This window comes from Lottia gigantea, assembly GCF_000327385.1.
Source record: "Lottia gigantea unplaced genomic scaffold LOTGIsca_12, whole genome shotgun sequence".
Taxonomy (NCBI): Eukaryota; Metazoa; Mollusca; class Gastropoda; family Lottiidae; genus Lottia; species Lottia gigantea.
Window position 1 is genome coordinate 1927855 of NW_008707225.1, and position 16435 is coordinate 1944289.

The 16435-nt window shown below is 29.5% G+C and overlaps 2 protein-coding genes across 2 annotated transcripts; one reads left to right on the plus strand and one right to left on the minus strand.

Annotated features, from left to right (window-relative positions):
- Nucleotides 1-6449: 6449 nt before the first annotated feature.
- LOTGIDRAFT_110692 (hypothetical protein) lies at nucleotides 6450-12229 on the plus strand (the record flags this gene model as incomplete). The annotated part of the gene is made up of 13 exons (XM_009048132.1): nucleotides 6450-6605; nucleotides 7105-7224; nucleotides 7826-7901; nucleotides 8530-8599; nucleotides 8898-8981; nucleotides 9336-9420; nucleotides 9717-9801; nucleotides 10096-10204; nucleotides 10334-10400; nucleotides 10756-10883; nucleotides 11244-11340; nucleotides 11761-11878; nucleotides 12135-12229. Coding segments are annotated over 13 exons (1290 nt in total), but the record flags the coding sequence as incomplete, so codon positions are not given.
- Nucleotides 12135-15630, minus strand: LOTGIDRAFT_212433 (hypothetical protein). Its single transcript, XM_009048133.1, has 5 exons — nucleotides 15508-15630; nucleotides 14950-15089; nucleotides 14482-14630; nucleotides 14164-14282; nucleotides 12135-13698 (listed from the first exon to the last, which is right to left on the minus strand). The coding sequence occupies exons 1-5, from the start codon at nucleotides 15609-15611 to the stop codon at nucleotides 13677-13679; spliced, it is 534 nt and encodes a 177-aa protein (XP_009046381.1). The 5' UTR covers nucleotides 15612-15630; the 3' UTR covers nucleotides 12135-13676.
- Between the last annotated feature and the right edge of the window lie 805 nt (nucleotides 15631-16435).

Genomic DNA, 16435 nt, shown 5'->3' on the forward strand with positions numbered 1-16435 from the left:
TCCTCGAAATAGAATTGTCTGACTAAAATGGAACTGGATGACAGACAGAGAAGACCATTATTTCTATTTATGTCGAAGATTGCAGAAGGTTTCTTTTGGAAATAGATGGATATGAACATTTTTCAACTTTCAAAATACATTTTCACTACAAGATTCACGTGTGTCGAACAGATCTGGTTGCATTTGATGCATCAAGGTCAATAACCTTTGAATAAAGGTGTAGGATCTAGCAGTCTCGAGTATAAAAAATATTTAGGAAAACATTCTATCATATTAAAAAAAAATTCTCTCTCTTTTTTTTCTTTTTCTTCTATAGAAAACTCCATAGGGGCACCTCTTTTCTGCAGAATTATAAAAATCATGATCGGAAATTCGGAAACAAAACAAAGGACTATCTATACTTACTTAGGTAACCCATTTTTCTGAATCGACTTATTTTTATTTTCTTTGTATCTTTTTTTTTTATACCTTATGTTTAAATGTTTGGTAAACTGGACTTGTTAACTATAAGTCAAATGAATTGGATCATATATATGATATATTCACTCAGGGTTACTTTCGACATGTCGACGTTAATCAAAATGAGCTAGAACTGCAACTTTTGCTTACAATTAACTTTCGGTGAGTTTTTTTAAGAGCACTGACTAGAAAATTTCACGACAAAAAGATGTTAAAAACTAACCTGGAGTCATCTTTTTGACGATCTGCTCAAGTAATGGGAGATAATACAGCTATTTCACAATTTTCTTATTCTAGGATCAAAGAATTAAAGATGTTAAACGGGCTGCTTTATCTTAATAAAAAAAAGATATCTAAGCATTTGAGTATTGTTTAAATACTTGTTTGCTAAGCATACAATGGTGTAACCTATATATTCGTGCATAAAAGGATTCAACGCCGAATTTCGTGAAAATTAAAAAACGCTATTTTCTTTTTATGTCTTAGTTGTTTCCTTAGATATTCAAACAAATAATAAAAATTGTTTTGTTCGGTTTTATTTATGACTTTTCACTTCGACCCGTACTTCATGAGTAATCAACTCGACAACGGCTGCAAAATGCGTCTCCTATTTTCGTGTATAATGTTTGATCTATAAATAAGTCGAGATAAACCCGTTGTATGGATACCCAGTGGTATAATGAACTTCTAGTATTTATCTTAAATAATAATTCATTATAACTAATGACAATTCCTTCAAAGAACATTGATTTAAAAAAAAAAATAGTGACTCACAAAATAAGATAAGTAAAACGTAAGTGATTTATTGCTAAAAGTCATTGAAACTACATAAGAATTGTGTTCCACATAATTTTTCTGCCGACACGGGAATCCGCTAGTTTGTCACGTGACTTCGTTCACTGGAAATGTTCTAGCAGACGACACATGGAATTCCGATTACAGCTTGGGATTATAAAGGAAATTCGGCCGATAAAAAAATATGATATTTGGTAATAACCGAAATCCGCCATTTTGTATATGTTAGAAATAAATAATAGATTTGACGTGGCTATGAAACGAGAAAAAAAATTCTGCTAGTTGACATTGTAGGCTTACAGACAACTCATGTAAAATATAGCTATATGATCAAATCATTCTTTTTTTCTGGAATTTATATGTATATTTCAATCGATTTTAATGAAATTTTGAATGTGTATAGATACCTAAAATAACTAGTCCTATCAAGTTCGAATCTAAACGCTTTCAAGCTATTAACCCTTGTAATCCCGTTTATTAAAATGTGATTCAGACTCATTTTGGTAGCTATGAGATCAAATGAAGATTGCGACCAGTTCGAATTTTACTCCTATTCATCTTGAAAAGTGAAATGTGACAGTTCTTTAAGTTTTCAATCGATTATCATCGATTAAATGAGAAAACTGCAAGACGAAATGGGCGTTTCTGGACGTGATCCAATTTCATCTAGCAATTTTTGTTTTATGAATCTTTTATCGATGGTAAGGCATCTGTTAAATAGGCCAAGGTCTAAATTTCACAAACATCGCTCGGTGGCGTCCTATGATTACATACACCTTTATCTTTTTTAATGACTAGATTTCAAAATGAGGTCTATATGGCTTCTCTTACTTTATGAATAAAAAAAGATCTAAATATGAATAGGTCAGGTCAATATAAGAAATCAAAACCCACAATAATGATTAAAATTGGTTGAACATATCGCTCTGACAATCATCTATCAATAAACGTGTTCAATTGAGCGCAGAGTTTTGCGTTAAAGGGGGTCATTTTGAGATTTAGTCTATCCATCTAAATAAAGGGACATAATTCATAGAAAACAATCGGTACACTTCCCTCCTGCCCTCAATTATAAACTATATTTCATAGATCTGATGCCTTAAAAACTATGAAGTTTGAAATAAAAGAAGAGGTGCTATGACTAATCTATCTCTAGATTAGGTAAGTGTTCTTTATCATTATCAAGACAATTGTAACAAAAGTATACAAATTTGAAACACAAGATTCAAGCACGGTGAGTCTGAACTACCGACCTGAACAGCTGTTCCATCTGCAAAATGGTAAATTGAACATAAAATATTTATTACATTTATATTTCGCTCTAAAAAACCTAAAAGTTGAAAAGTTATGATAAAGTTGAACAATAAAAGATATGGTATATTACAAATTAAGTTTGTCATAAAGTGGATGTTGTGTAGGCTAGATGTAAAATTTCATCCTGAACTGAACTTAAGGATAATTGGGTTGGGTGATTTATGATGAATAGGCTACTCAATCCCTTCTTGAAATTTGAATTGCAAAGAGATAATAATTACAGAGTTCAAATTTCCTTATAATGGAAAATCTGTTTGACTGTTCGTACCTTAAGTGGCTTATTTTTGGTGGGTGCTAAAATCGCATTAGATGCATTCCCCGAGTTTCTAGATAAAAAAGTTTCTATGGCCAGTGATGGAAAAGGATATAGTACTAAGGGTTTTATAGTTTTAATACTTGACAGTTATCCATCTATCATTTAGAAAGCATATTTGCTCAGTTTACTGAGTATATCTCAAGTCTGGCAGTTGTAAATGTAGTAAACCATTTGTATTAGATCGTTTTCCAGAGACTGCCATAGTAAATTGAGGTTGTTTATTCCTAGACAAGTAGGGAATAAGTGTGTTGTATGTTATTAAATACATGTTATAATGTAATATACTACTAAACCACTATTATCTTTTGTTTTCTTCAAAATAAGTGCCCAAATGTATATAAATAGTTTCCCCTTAAATATTTTATGTTTATACATGTACCAGAGGGCAAAGGGGGAAACATATCAAAAGTAGCTTTAGAAAATCTGTTTGTGTGCAGTGGAAATTTTATTTGTATTTGTTGATATAGTGTATATAATTCTCTTTTCACTATGTATTTGGGAAAAGTGTGGATCATTTTTTTTTCTCTTCAATGCAGAAAATCCATTTTTATTAAGCTATTGAAAGTTTCCAGATATGAATAATTGAATATGTAGAATGACACAGCAAAATCTTAAACTTTCTGCTTGACTGATCCCAACTGTCCACTTTCTCTTTATTTTCAAATATTAATATTATTGGGCAATTAACTGAAATATGGGTCACACTACAGGTTTAGAAACAGATCTATAAAAATATTTTCCAAGTTAACAACATTGATTTATTATAGTTTGAGATACAGGCGATCAATTTATGATTGAGGGTTTGTATAATAGAACTCTTCATTGGTTCTTATTATATAGCTGTTCTTATATTTCATTGTCTAATTATTGGATATTGGAAGAAGTAGGCCTACTTATTTCAACTGTCTAGTTTTGTGTATTTTCTTGATTGGATATAATCTTATAGTAAATATAATGTAAGGTATAATTTATATGAAATTTAGTTTTATTCATCTGAATGTGGTCATATGTTATCAGTACTTCAAATTTTATTCCAGTTTTAATTCCTATCCTTAGGTCTCGTCTTGTTAAAGGGATTGTTTATGTTTTTTAAACTTTTTATGTGTATGACAGTTACTGATAGCATCCATTTGCACCATTCCAATTTTTAGTCTGATGTTTGTGGTTCCTGCAATTCTACTAAAACTAAGCATTTTATGACACCATAATCGCAAAAGCTACTATTGATATACTAGGACCTTTGCTAAAATATCTTGTTTTAATAGAATTACAAGAACAACCTTTAAAGGTTTCCCATAAGTTGCCTCTGAATCAATCTCATAAGAGCATAGATGTTGTAATGTTGTAAAGTGACAAAATACCTGTCAAATATTAAGTGATAGCTAAAAATGTAATTACTATGTGTGACATATATTAGGGTAGATTGTCTCATGAACATGATATACTTATACTTTTACATTACATAATTATATGATTCCTTTTAAAATATATTTTACTGACATGAGAGCTAGTGTTATTTCTCAATATCTTTATAAAATGTATTCAATAATGTTACTTTGTTCAGAGCTCTCTTCTCACACTAAGTGAGATAACTCACTATAACCTTAAAAATTTTTCATTTCTAAAAAAATAGTCCCCTAAATGTCATGAAAAAGAAAGTCTCTCAGCTGTCATTTGAATAATAATTAAAATTTCTATGGAATATGAAATTAAATTTCAAAAAAAAGTGTCACATGAACTGACCCTAAGTGAATATTCTATCAAATAATTACGTAAGCCATACCTAAGTGATGTCACATAATGTTAATGTCCTACAGTTCCAGGAATATACCGTTGAGATATTGACACATGACTTTCTGGTACTGTCTTCAAAAGGTAGCCTTAAAGTCGGAATGTAATATTCAGATTATTTACCATCTGGTGAAATATTGCAGATAGAAAATTACATTAAAATATATGGAAATTAGATAGGTAATAATCTTAGAAAATATTTAACTAGAGCTTGAGTCATGTTGTTTCTTCATCACTCTACAATTGTATTGAACACTAGTTTAACAGTGAAAATATTTTAGTATTGTAGGTAATAATCTAATTATGATTTAAAATGTGTTATTTAATATTAATTTTTATTCCAGGACAGATGTAAAGACCTATTGTAATGGTAACATGGATTACAAAATATTAAGTTCTCAGGTTTGTTTCTTACTTCTTATTATTTTAAAGGGGCAGTATGCAAACTTCTTACTGTTAAACACATTATAAATTATATATGAAAATATTTGTACACCAATATAAACCTTGAAATTGATTATGAATATATTGATTGAATAATATAGACCCCATTCATGCTTTGGCCAATGGCCATATTAAATCCACAACGAGGCTCATAGCGCAAACATCAAAAAGGTAATGTTTTGTCACTGCATAAAATCACCATCTTAATGTCTATAACGTTAAGTGCATTTTCCAGCTATGAGTTGTGTTTTTAGTGAAATTACACAGGCTTTAGCTTCCTATGAAGTCACCATCTTTGACATTTGCCGCAAACCTTATTAATTAAATTCCTATCCTATTGTTTGATATTACAGGGTCGATTTGATCAATATGGTAGAAAACATCATTTGAAGTCTCCCAATAGATTAATGTATATTGTAGTAGCTATTTTAATATTTGGTTTGTTATTAACTATACTCAATATCTATGAGTTACATCAAATGAAAGAAGCTCATATTAACCATTCCAATCAACTTTTTCCTATTGTTGAAGGTCAAACAGGAAAATCTGTTGACAAGCGGCCAGTTGTCTGGGTTGAGGGAAAACATGTAAGTATTTTGTATTTTTGATCTAATGCAATCTAATGTTGACCTCTTCCAGTTTGGAATATATACATGTTGCTCATTTAACACATTATATGGTAACAGAGTCCTCTCAATATTTGTTTTAATTCAATTATTAGTTAGTAATATCCAACTTCATTCAATACACCTGTTTACTTTATGACTATGACCATAATTATTCATTTGACCAAATGTTAATAATAACTGAGAATGGTAAAGAAAAGCTGAATTTAAGCTAGCTTAAAAATGTTAAAGGTCGTTTTTATAAAAAAAATTCATATGAGTGTAAAATAAAAAAAAAATGTATTTAGTAGGTATATGTTACCTTGCCTGACAAGCTATCTAAATGAGATTAAATGAATGGGGTTATACATCCTACTTTTCTACACCATGTGGGCTAATGAAGACAGGACAGGACAGCGGCGTTAATCTGCTCTTTTAATGATTCCCAGCTTTCGAGGGATCTTTAACATGCACAGTATAGCACACGAGGCCTCGGTTTATTGTCCCATCCAAACTATTAGACGCTTTTTGCATATCAGCCCCTCTTGCCTGCATCACTGACCGGTGGAAACCTGGTTGAAAAATCCGAAGGTATTATCTCGACCTATGCTAGGATTGAACCCTGAACCTTCTAACTTACTGATACTAAGACTATTGCATGCTCTAATTTATGTATCAGTGAGTCTTATGCCCGTACTAATATTATTTTGTATGATCTGTTTCAGCTGGAATCAGGTTATTTACAACATGTTTTTAACGTGTTTGAAAGATTAGGATATGTCAATGGCAGTCCTTTCTCTGATTGGGAAGTTTTATGGTCACATGATTATCCGTTTGTTTCTTTATCAAAGCATGTATCAGATCTTAAGCCATATCAAAAGGTAAATGTCTTTGCTTGCAGAGTATAGTTATTGACTGTTATTTCACAATAATCTTGGAAATAGCTTTCCATTCATCAAAACATTAAAATGGGAATAAATATATTTTCCAATTAAGAATAGAAATAGATTCATTGTTAGATGTTTTTTAGATGATGATTTGTGCAGATATCTTTCTTCAATAATTTGAAGATAATTTTTTTATTCATATAATTATGATTAGAAATATGTAATTTGAAAGTAACACTGAAAACTTTCATATTATAGACTTTTGTTTATTGTAGATTACTCGTGGTTGTTTTTTTAACTTAATACTAACTATGCTAATTTCACCTTATCTTGTATTGAACATTTATCTCTTTATTTGTGACCTTGGCCAGTGCCAACTTACATAGAAGTTTTTAGGAACTTCTTCACTCTTAACACTGATCAGCGTATAACTATTATCATTGAAAATATAGTATATAATTAATTAATGGAAGATAATGATTAACATTAACAGGTCAACCATTTTCCTGGATCAGGCTATATCACAAATAAAGCCAGTTTAGCTTCAACAAACATGCCTTTTATACCTAAAGCCTTTAAAATGCCTGAAGAAAAAAAGAAATTCCTAGAATATGTAAGTTCATTTAACCCAGACAAATCTTTTATTCAAAGTTAAAGATATTTAGGATGATAGTTGATAGAGCTTCATTTTTGCATAGCTCTGCTCAATCTAAATCATGTAGTTTACCTGCGATTAGATAAAACAATAATATTTTTTGACAACAAGAATGTTTCTATGATAATATTTGACTTTTATTACAAAACAATTCATCAAATATGACCTCAAGGTTTTTATATTAGTTATTTTTATATCTTTAAAAAGTGTCTATATCAATTCTTTTTTTTTACCGATGACAGGTCATCTTTCGGAATTAAAAAAATAAATATATAAGACATGGCTTTTGAAATATATATGTATATTGTCAGTATCCATCTAAGATTTATTAATGCTGTAAAATTGATGTCCTGTAAAATATATATATGATAATAAAACAATGGTTAGATTTGAATGCATTTTAAAATTTTAAGAAACAGTTGGAAAGGTTTGAATGTTCATTTCTTCAACATTTGTCCATTTATTAATTATTGCACCAGTTTCTTTAAATGAATTCAGATTTAATGTATTAATTCGTATAATATTCAATTAAAATATAGGATGTTTTATAAATTTTCAGGTAAATAATCATCAAGATACAATGTGGGTGAAGAAAGGCAATCATCATAGAGGTATTGAAATAAAAAGTGTTCAAGGTAATGATTTATCTCATTAATCAATTATAACAATATTCTCTCTGGCATACTTACCTTTTAAAAATATCTGATGCCAATGAACTTGTCAATTTGATTTAAAAAGTACCACTCTAAGATTACATCACAAATTTAATGGTAAAAGATCAATTTTAGAGAAAATTGTTTGGATAACAAAATAACCAATTTAAAACCAATAGTTTAAAGGGTCATGTAGGCCATTTTTTGACCTATCATATTTTAGTCTCAGAAACTGGAATTTTTCAGCTGAGCTAATCAGCAATAGCGTTCACAGCTCACCTTTACAGCTCGCCGTTGAGCCTTCAAATCCATTTCTGTCCAGAATTATCTCCATTTGAATGATAAAATGACGACTCGTCAATTTAAGATACTCTGATATATAGAAAAGATATATAGAGAAATAGTGGGTAAAATTCTTGGTTTGAAGTATTTTTAAAGGAATTATATGATTTGCATACATTTCTAGTACTTCTGCAGACTATCTAGTGTTTACATATATTCAAGACTAAAATCAACCCCACAAAATGGCCCACCTGTCCCTTTAATGTACATGTATCTTGACAATATTTAGATATTCTGGTGTTTATATTATTTCTTATGTAAATTTCAGAATTAGACCTAACACAAAAAGGAACATTTATACAAGAATATGTTGCCAAACCATATCTTATAGATGGAAAGTGAGTTTATAGTTTGTTTTTTATACCGTAGTGGTTGCTTATATCTAGATATATATTGAACTGGTGTTCATATTTACAAATCAAAAATGGCCAGGTGGAATAGCCATTATGAAAATGACCTGTCATCATCAATATTTATTATCTGTGTCCTAAATATACAGTTTAGTTGTTAAAAGGAAACACAATAAAAGTCTCAATTAAAACTTGCTCTTATACTGTGACTTTGATTTGGTCTCTGTCAGTCATTTAGCCACAAATATTTTCACAATTTATACATGATTATATTGTTATATTTCAGAAAGTTTGATATTGGTATATATACAATATTGACATCTATTAATCCATTAAGATTATATATTGTGAATGGTGAAGTACTTGTGAGGTTAGGATATTACAAAGTGTTCTCATCTCATTTATTTATACAGTTTGCTGATACTGCTCAATATATATATTGTGTATCTAATGGAAATCGTTCCAAAACATTTTATTACAATAATGTTTCTAGAAAGTAATATAATACTGGATAACTCCTGTGAGAATTTTATTGTATTAGATGATTTTTTAATCTAAAATGTAATACAGAGCTAGATGTAGCAAGGAATCTGGCATGCCATTATCTGTAAGCTTGTATCACATGAGCCACTCATATTAATGTACCTCAAGAATACAGAAACAATCTAGTTGAATAGGCTATAATTTTCATAGTTATTGTGACATTACTTTCTTACTATTACAGATTTTGCGCTAAAAAATACCATCCATTTGATCCAAAAACAAAAGAACAATATGTTGTTGGTGATAATTATACTCCAATGTGGCAGGTATTATTATAATATGTTTATTCCAAGTTACAATTTCTCTAATGGTGTTTGATGGAAGAAGAAATATCAACATATTTTGCTGTAGATCAACCAGTTGTACCTAGTATTTTATGAAGTCTGGGTATTCTGGAAAAGCTGCACATTTAACTGTAGAAATTATTTCTTTCTTCTTTCTTACTTGACTGAGTGAACACAAGATGGAATGTTTTTATCTTACAAGCTTCACAAAAACCTATTATTTTCAATTTAACAAATGAATTGACAATAGTAATCAAGTTTTTTTTATTGCATTTCAGGTGCCTTCATTGAAGGAAATATTTACTGAGATGGAATTTAGCTTTAAAAATACTCTACATTATCAAATCTCAAATAAAACATCAGGTAATATTAATTGTCTGAAAATATATTGTCTTTTCATTGGTCTAATATTATATTCACTGCAGAAGGTAGACAAACCTCATATTCACCATGTAATTATGTAATTAAAGTTTGCCTAGGTAAATATTACAACCATCAGGTTGATACATCTATAGAAATAATAATTTAAAAGGCTAAAGATCTTATTTTGGAGGAATGGTTGAATAAAAAGAAATAGTGGCTTAAAATTTTAACCTGTAAAGAATCAATAATATCACGTCCTGACCAATATTTGATATGTTTTTATTTGAATTTTAGAGAATAGAGCTAATCAAATGTGGTCTGATATTGAAGAAGCTATATTAACTGTATATAAAGACAAAGAATCTAAATTAATAGAATCTGCAGCAAAATACAAAACTACTAGGTAATATTCTTATTGGTCAGAATACATGTGTAGTGACTTCATAAAGTAAAGACTTTTTAACTACCATTCAAATTGTTTATGGTAACATTAATGTTTAATTTAAAATATGTTACTTAATTTATCTTGCAGGAATTTTTTTGAGATGGTCAGATTTGACTTTGTTTTAGATGAAGATTTAAATGTATATTTAATGGAGGTTGGTTTATATGATATTATAATCTGAGCATGTATTCTCGAAACGATCTTAGCGCTAAGATGTCCTAGAATCAATGTTAGAAGATAAGGACTTAGGACATCCTAGCGCTAAGATCGTTTCCAGAAGATGTGGCCATAAGTTTGATTGAAAAAAGATATGCTTCATGATATGCTGATTAAATTAAATTATTATCTAGTGCTGTCAAAATTCAACAAGACAAATGTTGAAAAGCTGCCCTTAAAAAATTTCCATTCTTGCACACTGCATGGCCTGGTCTGTTTTCAGCAACTTAATCAGGAGTAAATGCATTTCATTTTAAATCTTTTAAAGATTTTTAAATACTGGTATATTTCAGGCTAACATGTCACCTAATTTATCCTCCAATCATTTTAAAGAAAATAAAAGATTATATGAACATGTGATATATAATATGTTAGGTTTAGTTGGAATTGGTAGATCTGTTACTTCTCATTATCATAGAAGGTAAATCATTTTTATTTTCTATATATCATCTTGATGTCTTTTGTCATGAACATTGCAACTGAAGTTAACCCTGCTATACTATAATGCTATAGTTGGGTTGGAACACTGTTTTTGTGGCAGTCAAATAAATGTAGCTCATTTTGTAGAGAGTTGGATTGTCATCTGCTAGGGGATTAGATGCTGTTGGTTTTAAACTGCTTCAAGGAAAGATAAATTCTGATGCCCCAGCCAGTGCTGCTGAAAGGCAGCCCTGTCAGCCTTTAATGACAAATACCTATAAAACTAGAGACTATAAACTTTGCTTGGTTAATAAAGATAACATACTCCCTTAATTTGTCTGCTAAATTTTGATTATTTTAGTGCTGATGATGTTCAAGAGATGTTAGTATCTAGAAAAGATATTAGTGTTTTTCCTGAATTCTGTATTAAACATTGTTTACAGTCATGTTTACAGTTGGTAAGTAATCATATATTAATAAATAATACAAGTTACTACAAGTTTATTAAAATTTATATCAGGATACTTGGGTCTTAATACTATATGCATCCTGATATATAGGATGATGGAAGAAAAGTATCATATAACATAAAAATTTCAAACAACCAATTACATGTATATTTCCAGATAATAACCAAATAATATTACTAATTATTATTGTCAATAGGCTTACTGTTGGTATCTTTAGTTTTAAAAATGAAACTTTCATTTTGATTTTTCTGCATTTTGAATCCAATACATGTCTGTAATGCCTGCTATTGTAAAAATATTCTAGGCATGTGTTTACAATATTTTACTGATTAATATAATTCATACGTATTTAGGAACCTTTAGACATATATACTTCAGCAAAATGTATTGTTAAATTTTGTATTTTAGGAGTGTAAAATATGTTCACATTGTTTAACTACAAGTTTAGAAAGTACTTTAAAAACAGCATATTTAGAACATATGAATAAAGGTTCATGTAAAAGATTATTCCCACCAATAATGGTAGGTATGACTTATAGAAATATAACAGAGTTTTATGTTCATTCTTCTCAAAGATAGTACTAAAAGTTGACAATAGACATCAATTTGAAATACATACAAGAAAAGTTTATTCGTTATGATCTCTTAGTAAGATGTCCAGAAAAGATATTTATTTCTTAAATATAAGTATTTATTAAGAAATAAAAAAAACGGTTTGGTGATTGAATTCCCTTTTTTGTTCTAGACTCAGGAAGCTGCTACCAAATGGTCACTTAAAAGAGGTGACAAAGTATTCCAAAGTCTTAAAAAGACCAATAAATTAATGCAGATATGGTTTATTGGTAAATGTCGTCATAATCCATCCTTCTGTATTTAAATAAATCAAAATAATACTCAATTTTTAAGTATTTAGTAAGATTTTTTTACTATTGTTATATACATACACTGTCTGTTCTTTAATTTACATGTTTGCAACCAAATAACCTACTACCTAAAGTATTTTACCTGAAAGTGGTTTAGATTTAAATGTACATGTTATTGAAATTTTGTTTATGGATATATCTAGATTATACACCTTCAGAGTTAGGCTGAACTACTACAATAATGTATATTTGAAGTATGGCCAGGCAAATTTAGTAAATTAGGCATGTCAGATTTGTCCTTGTATAATGAAATGTATATTGAATCAACATTCTGTTTATAATGTTGAAGTATTTTGTTGTCAACTCTGTTGTCTGTCCAAAACTGGATATTCATTTGTATGTAAAATTTTGATAAACAATGTTAGGTCATTGAGTTAATGTTTACACTACAGTTTTGGTAAGATTTAAGGAATCTTGGCATGTATGTTATGTAAATGTATTGTGTTGATAATGATTTTCAAGATTTTTAAAGAAAAATTGATAAACTTGAATGGATTTAAAATAATTTTTGAAACTTTATTTTATTTTAACTTTTGTAATAGAATTATTTATTTTCATTTTCATATTTCTAGAATCAAAATTTCATATGTTTTCTACTTCCAACTGTGATTATTTATTATTGTATAAAATTTCATATTTTATATTAGAAAGAAAATAACAGAATAAAATCAGTAAATTAAGATTTATTGGATCAATAATTATCACAATAATTGTCAATATAATGTACAAGATGATGATCTTGAATCAAAATATCGGATAAAAGCCTTGCACATCAAGACTAGTTTCTTTCCTTGCAAACAAAATCAGAAAAATCGGTTATAAAATCACAAACTTTCATCATAAATAGTGACATGTGGTAGCAAATGAAATGAAAACATCAATTACACAAAATTTTACTTTGATAAAAAAAAAAGGGATGAGTGTGATAAATAACCTTTTGACCTAATCTGATATCTGCTTTAATCAATCAAATTCCTTCACTCTCTCACAAAATGCCAGTGCAGAAATTTGATTGATTAAAACAGGGTTGGTCAAAAGGTAAGGTAACTGAAACTAATAAAAAACGGAACGAAAGTTTGGTCAAATTTTATTAGACTGTGAGATTTAAGTGAGTAAAATAAATAAATTCAAAAGAAATTTAAATGCCCACAGTTGTGGCACAGTTTATACATTTGATGGCCCCAAAAACAAAAAGTTTTAATAAATGCAAAATGGAAATCAAGATACATATTTCAAACTTAATCCTTCAAATGCATGTATGAATTGATAGTAGACAGTAGTTACTGCTACTTACTCTACCACAAAATAATTCTAATGTGTTATGTTTATAAAGTTTTGGTGTTCCTAGATAAAAGGAATTTGCATCTAAACTCATGAATACTTCCTACATTCCTATTAATATCAAGATGAACTTGTTGATATCCTGAAAGATAGAAATTGGATTCTTGTAAAAATTTCTTTTTTTTTTTCTGTTTTGTTAAACTAGATTTATAATCATTAGAATTATATTGATCACTATGTCCTAGACGGCACCAGAGAGTTTTATTCCCTTAAAGGGATTGTAAAAAAGAAAAATTTGATGATGTCACTAATTGCAAAATATGATTTGTCACAAAAGGCCCTGCCGATTAGTGACGTCATCACTCACTTAGTCTTAAGTGGAATTGCAGGAATCACAGACATCTAATTCATAAATGGAATGGTGCAAAATGGTGCTATCATATAAAAAATTTAGAAAACCTCTTTACAAAATTTAGAAAACCTCTTTACAAAATTAAGAAAACCTCTTTACAAAATTAAGAAAACCTCTTTACAATCTATCAATATCAATTTCATTGATCAGACCTACTGGTTTTTGGTATTATTAGATAAAATATACTAGACTTACTTTGTTTTGTCAACAGTTGTATCTATTGATTTTGACCATTTTAATTTATCTTTAGTTGGTGGAGTAGGATGATAATATGTACAAAATCTATTTCTACATGACATTCCAAAACGACATGGCTGAAATAAATACACTAGTTATAACAGTTGTTATAAGAATGGACATTTTGTGGTTTTATTCGCTTGAAGCAAGAGTTGGAATAAGTTGAACCTGTTTAGAACTAACCAATCGAGCGCCTACATAGAGTACTTAACACCCAATAAAAACCTTAATATATAATCAGGTGTGTAATATCTCCAGAGCTTGTGTTATACCTACCGTTGGATGGTAAAATGAACAATTCATATTGGTACAATTGGGATAATATAAACATTGTTTTTTACTAGATGATGTTGGTGGTGGTGGTACTAATGATTGATGGTAAGACGGTGGTGCTGATACTATAACTTGATGAGGTAACGATAACACTGAAATAATAATAAAACGTCTATGTACAACACAGCTGTATATCATTTGCAAAGCAACGAAAATCGCCCCTAATTTTACAAATGAGATCTTCCATATATAGTTTCATTCATTGAAAAGTATGCATGTGTGGAAAAGTCAATAGAAAGTTGAGAAGTGACAACTTTATGACTGGCACACTATATATGATATAGCCATATATATAAACAATCAATTACAAGCTTAAAAAAGAGGTAGGCCTGGACACGACAATGGGATAAACAGTAACCTGTATTAGCTTAGTCAAACCACTCATACAGAGTGTACACTGGCTAATCTTACCTTGAGGAAGACCAACAGCTGGTGTTAATCTACGTGTAGCGTGGGTATATGGACAATCTGGTCTCGAACATTTGGCATCATATTTACAATTAGGATGTATATACAAACATTTGTCAGAGAATTTACATTGTGGAAATAATCTGAAAATATCAATTTCAACAAAAGTTAGGCAAATTGGTGCATTCCACATTTTCTTTATGTCAATAACATTTGAACTTATAGATACAGAATAAAATTGATCTGCTTTTCTAAATTTTACATTTTACAAGTTATACTGTTTTCCCAATTAATGAAAAAACTGGCTATAGTATTAGATATGATAAATTTAATTGACTCTGAGAGGATTGAGCCCATGACACTTATCAGTTGTAGCAAGCGACAGTTCATCTCAATCTAAACTGAAACTTCTCTCCTTGCACTTCTCAAGGTCTCAAGTCTTTCTATCTGAAACTGACAATTTGTATTAAATCATTCACTTCAAATACAAATTAGATTGTACTGTTCAAAGTTTATGAAAATACAGAATACACACCAGGACTGTAGGTAATCAATACATACTTGCAAGGTTGTGTTGGATGATGATATTGACAAGAATTACCATTAACACATGCTGGCCAGAATTTACATCTTTCTTTAGCTTTAACTTGTTTTAATGGTGTCATTTCAACACCTTCTTCTTCTTCTCCTTCATCTTTATTTAATAAAAGGAACACAGTTAGTAAAATATTACGGAACAGTTTACACTTTTATTGGTTTATCTACTGAACCATTTCATACTAATGCTGCAAATATTGGCATACTACCTACATTGTAGAGAATATCAGCATGATAAAACATTTTATTTTAACTGTTTTTTAAGAGCACTCTTATTTAGTATTTACAGTATTTGATGTTCAACTGATCTTTTTCTGAAAAGTTCTTCAAGAAAATTACTTTTGGAGGGTAATAATTGGGTCATAGAATTAGACCGGCTATGTAGATGTAATGTTTAATCTATAGTTTTTACCATCTGAATCTTTTAGTTTAATATTAAATGGTTGTATTCTGGGAGGATTAACTTTATTAACAGGTATATCTTGGGTTTGTTGTTGAAGTAAAGAATCAGCTTCATTCTCATCAAAATCTTCAGGATCAATACCATCTAATGTGACTACGAACTTTGGATTTGGTCTAAAATGATAACAGAATAAATTCACAACCAAGTAATCAAAGCACAAATTAGTAATAAGTAATGGAAAACCCAGATGCTTGATTATTTTCATTAGGTTGTATATGAACTACATCTTTTATATTTCAAAGTGCTTCTCATATTTAATTATTCATTACCTCGATCATAATTGTCCATAACAATCATTATTCTAAATTATATAAACCTACCTTTCTTTAACAGTTCTTTTGGCTCTAACATACACAGTGTTATCATTGTTCTCAGCAAGACTACTGTCCTCTAATACAATAGGTGATGATTGAACTTCTGGTGGTGATA

What these genes read in the sequence shown, in the direction of transcription:
- LOTGIDRAFT_212433 (XM_009048133.1), bottom strand. Translation starts at nt 15,611, where the DNA reads ATGACACCATTAAAACAAGTTAAAGCTAAAGAAAGATGTAAATTCTGG. An exon ending in GTTCATTTTACCATCCAACG is followed by an intron (nt 14,283 to 14,481) that starts GTAGGTATAACA and finishes TATTTATTTCAG; the next exon opens with CCATGTCGTTTTGGAATGTC. An exon ending in ACAACTGTTGACAAAACAAA is followed by an intron (nt 13,699 to 14,163) that starts GTAAGTCTAGTA and finishes TCTATCTTTCAG; the next exon opens with GATATCAACAAGTTCATCTT.